The sequence below is a fragment of the Sebastes umbrosus genome, chromosome 1, assembly GCF_015220745.1.
Source record: "Sebastes umbrosus isolate fSebUmb1 chromosome 1, fSebUmb1.pri, whole genome shotgun sequence".
Classification (NCBI taxonomy): domain Eukaryota; kingdom Metazoa; phylum Chordata; class Actinopteri; order Perciformes; family Sebastidae; genus Sebastes; species Sebastes umbrosus.
This window is the reverse complement of record NC_051269.1, coordinates 36,528,642-36,535,007: the sequence shown is the minus strand read 5'-3', so window position 1 is coordinate 36,535,007 and position 6,366 is coordinate 36,528,642. Positions and strand designations below refer to the sequence as shown.

General features: G+C 40.1%; 2 protein-coding genes across 3 annotated transcripts in view; both read right to left on the bottom strand.

Annotated features, from left to right (window-relative positions):
* Positions 1 to 6,366, bottom strand: part of LOC119492355 (inositol hexakisphosphate kinase 2-like) — a 1,011,171-nt gene that overhangs the window by 910,852 nt on the left and 93,953 nt on the right. The window lies entirely within an intron of this gene.
* dnah1 (dynein, axonemal, heavy chain 1) overlaps positions 130 to 6,366 on the bottom strand; it is a 47,919-nt gene continuing 41,682 nt past the window's right edge. For both annotated transcript variants that reach the window (XM_037769760.1, XM_037769672.1), the window contains 4 exons: positions 4,796 to 4,940; positions 2,735 to 2,941; positions 2,355 to 2,589; positions 130 to 433 (listed from right to left, as the gene is read on the bottom strand). In XM_037769760.1, the coding sequence (XP_037625688.1) occupies positions 312 to 433; positions 2,355 to 2,589; positions 2,735 to 2,941; positions 4,796 to 4,940 (709 nt within the window). In that variant the 3' untranslated portion in view covers positions 130 to 311. The remainder of the gene's footprint in view (positions 434 to 2,354; positions 2,590 to 2,734; positions 2,942 to 4,795; positions 4,941 to 6,366) is intronic.

The following is a 6,366-nucleotide window of genomic DNA, read 5'->3' as shown; positions in this document are numbered from 1 at the left end:
CATGAGGGGTTCCCTGGTATGTTCTCTATCTTGTAATAAGCGGTCCTTGGCTGAAAAAAGATTGAGAACCTCTGCTCTAACCAAGCCGTTCTATCAAAGTAAATAATCGTAGATAACATTACACTAATATGGCATTGTGAAAAACAGTTTATTTACACAGAGAGTTTCAGTGAGCTCATTTTTAGTGACAAAATGTCTGTTTGATTTGATTCCGTCTCAGCGACCACAACTGCAATCATCACCGTTGTAGGCTGTTAAACAAAGATAGAGTAAAGACAAGTGTATGAAAGTGTTTGTGTGTATGTGTGTGTTTAGTAATCCAGTGAACAGATGAGGGCGACTCCCCGTTTGATCCAGTGTCTCTGACTTTGATCTGTAGGCAGCTCCACCGACATCACATAGTTGGTGGAGTGACCGGTTGTAGACAAAGTCCCTACAAAAGCACACACAGCAGCTCAGTGACATGAACACATTTCAATTGTCTGAATTTTTTTCCATCACTGCACTGAGTTACAGTAAGTGTGTCTGAGCAGTCTACCATGCCGGCACACAAGGTGTTGGCTATACTGTACGTGCTGTGGGTGGAAAATACAGAGCTGCACTTTGAGACGCTCCGTGAAACAAGACACTAACTGGAGTCTATTTTGGGTGAGTAATAACACCACCAAAAGGAGATAGACACAAACACTGGAGCGAGCAGCTCCACACCTCGTCAAACTGGAAAATAGGGTTAAAGCTGTAGTCGGTAACTTTGAGCGAATATGATGAAAAGTCATTATATCCTGAAAGTAGTGAGACAGGTAATCTAATAAAAAATCACATTCTCCTCCTGCGCCCTAATGGCATCTGCAAGATTTCACTGCGCCCAAATCAAAACAACCAATCAGAGCAGAGCAGTCTCAAAGCAGCTGTCAATCACTGCTCACAACACTCACAAACTCTGATCAAATTGTCAAACTAGGCAGCGCTGATCAAATATGAATTAATATTCTGTTACGCTACATGTCCACTCAACTGGCCACTCAAGCGGTAACGTACCCTATCGTGGGATGCTCTTTATTGGTCCCTGGTTTTCTGCTCGCCGTTTCAAACAGGAAACAACATGGTGGCCTGCTCATAAAAACCTTGTTATATCGTATAAATATATATAAATATAAATAAATAATAATATTAATATAAATAAATATAAATATAATCCACAAAAACCTACTTCTGAAAACATTTAAGGCGAGAATTAGGCCATGCCACTGCTGAATCCCCTCTCATTTTAGAACTATATCGCCTAGTTTGACAGCTTGGGCCAAACTTCGTGAGCCGGGCAGACACGTTGTACTGGATGGGCTCATTTGCACAAAATTGAGATAAACTTTATGCAAATACAGACCCCCTCCAACTCGCCGCAACACTCCAACCAGGCACTGGACAACCGATTCTCCTGCTTTCCATAGGAAATGAATGGTAAGAGTTGAGACGCCCTCTGTCACCGGATCTGGTGGAAACGTGCTGTTACTGTAATGCCTATTTCTCGCCTCAAATGTTTTCTGAAACATCTTGTAGTGCACTGTTCAGCTGTAAAATGAAAGATTTTATTACCCGGCCCCCATGTTGAAAACAGTCGAGCCAAAACCAAGCACCGCCCTCCGGACGGAACAAACTTTCTCATTTTACAGCTAAACAGTACACTACAAGATGTTTCTGAAAACATCTGAGACGAGAAATAGTCATTACAGTAACAGAATATTGATTCACATTTGATCAGCGCTGCCTAGTTTGACCGTTTGACAGGAGTTTGCGGGTTTCGCGAGCAGTGATTGACAGCTGACAGTGAAACATAATGCACGGGACACAAACAGCGGTCTCCTGGATGAAAGCCCTGTGTTTGTTGGACCCATCCACCTCCCCTTCTGCCCGTCCTGTGTGTCTTTTTTGCGCTCTTTAAGATACGTCATCACAGCACTTTCCCTGTGTGTTTACAGTTGCCGCAGATGGGTTTTCATTTTGTGGAAAGCCGTCGGTATTTGACTGGATTGGTTTTCCTCCAGCCGGTGATATCTTGCAAATGCCATTACGAGCACAGGACGACACAGAGGAACATGATTTCTTTACAGATTATCCGTCTCACACATTACTGTCAGGATATAGTGACTGTTTTATTAAAGTAACTTTTCATCATATTTGCTCAAAGTTATCGACTGCAGCTTTAACACATTTGAGCAAAAGTTTCAGTTAATCCATTTCCTTGACTAAAAAAAAGGAAATTCAAAAATCTCTAAATAAACAACTTGTTAGCCAACTGCTATCTTATCTAACAAATAATATTAGTTGTAGTACAGATTAATCCAGTGTGTACTAACCAGCACGTGTGAGGGTCTTGTAGATGGGGCAGATGTAGACCCCAGATGTCGGAGGTTTGCGGTTGGGTTTGGGGATCAGCCAAATGACGGCCATGTCTGTGTGGAGCTCCTTGGGCCTGGCCTCGGTGAGTTGACCTGCCTCGTTATCCCAGCGAGCGCCCTCAAGGAACAGACCGTGGATGCAGCAACCAGTGTGTGGTTTCTCTGTTATCTCTGACGCTGACTTCACTATTACCTGAGGGAGAAGGGATTACAGAAGAAATAAGGAAGAGACAGAGTAACAGTCAGTAAATGTAAATCTTCAAAGCAATGCTAACAAAAAGTGACGGTATATGTTGATATTCATACACAGCTATACATACTACGGCTTACTGTCTGACCTCAAAGTCAAATCCTATTGTGTCGATGGATGTGCCGGAGCGACGGGCATAGTTCTGGAGGGTTCCGGTGAGAAAAGCCTGGGGGAAAAAGAAGCCGCTAATCCAGAAAACAGGTGGAATGCCGTTATAGATCCATCTCTGCAGGAAATTGATCCGCTGAAGCAGGTCAGACACCCAGGAGGCCAGAGGCTTCAGAGACGGGTAAGCCTGGAGGGACAGAGACACGTGGCCCGTCAAAGAGCTGTGTATTCTTAGAAAGCAGAGCCCTGAGTTATTAGAGCAGGACAGAAATGTCACCAGAAGTTCATCTGATGTCCTGTACACTGAAATCCCTCCCAAATGTCAAATGTCAGAGTCTCATCCCCGACTGCATCCAATAAAACACACACAGATGGATGTCATAATATTAGTTCGGTTCAAGGCACACTGCGGTATTGTATAGTGGTTTTCAAACTCTCTCTGTCATCCCCCCCCGCCCCTCCCCCTTTGGCGGAAGAAATATTTTCTCATCCGCAGTGAAACTTGTTTTTGAAAGGCTAGACAATGAAAAATATGAACTGAAGCAGAATATTTCGTTGGATAAAAACATGTTGTGAATTTTGGAAATAATTACGATCACTCTTTTTTCAATACATTTTGTCTGTTGGACTGAGGACTGAGGCAATTACAGAGACGGACGGAGCACTGCGTCGCTCGCTCTGTGTGTTTGAGAGAGAGGAGGGTGTGTGTGTGTGAGTCAAGGTTTCTCTTTAAATTTATCCAGGGTGAGCCACCCTGCCTACAGAATTTCTAAATGTATAAAAATATGAGAAGGTAATTGTTAATTTTCTCAATAGGATTTTGAAATCAGAAGATAATCAGATTTTAATTTCAAGGCTCATGTGCAGGGTGTTACAATAACAGCAATTTATCATTTAAAGAACATCTCCAACGTGAGGCCATTTCTCTCTCTGGGCAACACATAGAGATTGATGCTTTTATAACTAGCAGGCTAGACTATTGTAACATTCTCCTTTCTGGATTAGCGAGGAACACAATAAATAAACTTCTGCTGCTCGAGTGCTGAGTAAGACCAAAAGGAGGGCACACATTACTCCTATTTTAAAGTCTTTACACTGGTTACCTGTTAGTTTTCGTATTGACTTTAACATTCTTTCAGTAGTTTATAAGGCACTACATGGCCGTGAACCAGACTACTTCTCAGAGATGCTTTTGGTTTATGAGGCAGGAAGGCCTCTCAGATCCTCCGGTTCTTCTCTTTTAGCTGTTTCCACAAAGCAGAACAAAAACGTTTGGCGATGCTGCTCTCAGCCGTTATGCTCCAAGCCGCTGGAAGGAGGATCTGAGAGGAGCTGAAAAGATTCATATTTTTAAACGTAAACTAAAAACTCATCTATTTAGTCTGACTTTTATGTGGTGTTTTATAATTTTTGTGGTCTTATTATTTATACTTACTTATTTTATATCTATTTCGCTCTATTTTGTTTTATCAACATTATACTACTTTGAGCAACTGTTTATTATATATTCTTTTAAAGATATTTTTAAGGCTTTTATTGCCTTTATTAGTGCAGCTGTAGAATGACAGGAAAGCGGGGAGAGAGAGGGGATAACAAGCAGCAAAGGGCTGCGGGTCGGAACCGAACCTGGGCGGCTGCTAAGGACTCAGCCCACGTAATTTGGCAGTATTTCCAAAAGAAATTTAAAAGAGGTTACTTTCTAATTATCACCTAATTACCATGAAATTTGCGGTCCTGTAAAATTAAGTGTTACCGAATAGTTTTATTCTATTTTATTTTATTAACAATTTACTACTTTTAACATCCTAAGTTTTGTCAATCGCTTGTAAAGCACTTTGAAGTGTATTTGATTTGTTTGAAAGATGCTATATAAATAAAGTTTGATTGCTTGATTGATTTAGATAAGTGCAGCATATTGTGATGTGGGTTGTCTTCAACATGTTATGCTACATAATGTTATACAGTAGTTGCAACATGAGAAGTGACCACTGGTACCCACAAGGGAACCAGAAAAAAATAAATTGGTGTGTGTGTGTCTTGCCATGGCTTTCCACATATCAGGCACCGCGTTGTTGAAGAGGCTGTTGGCCATGAGCTCCAGTTTTGATGACATCACCACTAAACCCTTCAGAGCCTTCACGATATCACCGAGACTCTGAGAGATGACTGCCAGCAGCTTGTTATATCTGAAAGACAAAAGTACTAATGATTTAACCGGGCAATACCTGATTCAGTATTACTCAGTCATTCATGTAGCCAACACAAGAACAGGTGCATCACTCACGTTTATTAATTTGATCAGGACAAAAACATAATTATAAGTCATAAAGGGAAGTAAAAATGTTAAATAAATATTTAAAGAATTCACTCCGAGGGGCAAACTAATTATGTAAGTAGTGAAATTATTACCCAACCTGACGTTATAGCCTGATATTATAACTTAAATTTGTTTTTTAATACTGATAACATACCTGTTAGATAAAAAAGTAATAATATATAAATTACTATTACGTAACTATGATGGAGTTCAAAAAAGTAAATAATTTCTTGATTAGTCCAAGAACAAACTGTACACAAAACTTCATCAAAATACAATCACAGACACACAATTTAAAAAAAAAGAAACAGTGGCCACCAAAGACCTCGTTTATAACATCAGAACAACACAGTATAAAAAGGAACATAATATATTTGTGAGAGGCTGATATGACTGTTGACCAATAACAATGACTCTTCAAACTCTCTCTGGACAAGTTGCTGACGTCACAAGCTACAGCGGCTCATACATAACCGAGTGAGCTGTTATTATTACAGCATGATCTCATATAATTATGATTACTGGCTGTGACTTTTGAAGGGTACAATTTCATTTACTGGACTCAAACAGTAATACATTACTGCTGGTTACACATTTAATTAGTATTTTGTACCTCAAATGTGAAACAATTTTACTTTTACATAGGGACGAATCACTGAACTATTCTGGGCCACTTGACTGAGCCACATATGTTGAAGCTAAATATTGCCAAAGATGCTTTGAATGCAGCACAGATGGAAGTTTCTTTCTCTGATCTCAAAGAATTACCAAACTGTAGACATGTGTTCTGCTGCTGGATGAGTATTTTCTTTAAATTTATAAAATGTATGTATTGATGTAAATAAAGGAGCTGATACGAGTACTTGGGAGGTCATCCAAGCTGATCCCAGTGTGACTGATACACAGTGCTGCTGTATCATAGCACTGCTAACACAGACAGAATAAGGAATGAAGGAGGTCACAAGGAATTATAGGTCTGTCCGGTGCTCTCAGAATAGTGCAATCTTGTAACAGGAGAGACTTCAGAGATTAGGTCCAGGTTGTGATGGAAGACGCACTTGGTGATGAAACGTTAGTCTTCTAATAAAGTCTGTTGCCTCATATCAGTGTGCTCCAGTATATTTTGGACCTAAGTCTCTCCTGTTACAGAATAAGGAATACCGTGCAAGAAAACTGTCTAATACACAGGACATGCCACCTGATTGTTCAACAACTACTTTCAGTTTCATATTGATACGAATTGTGATCAGAAAACTTACAGTTTTTACAATAAAAAGTTTTTTTTTCTAAATCTG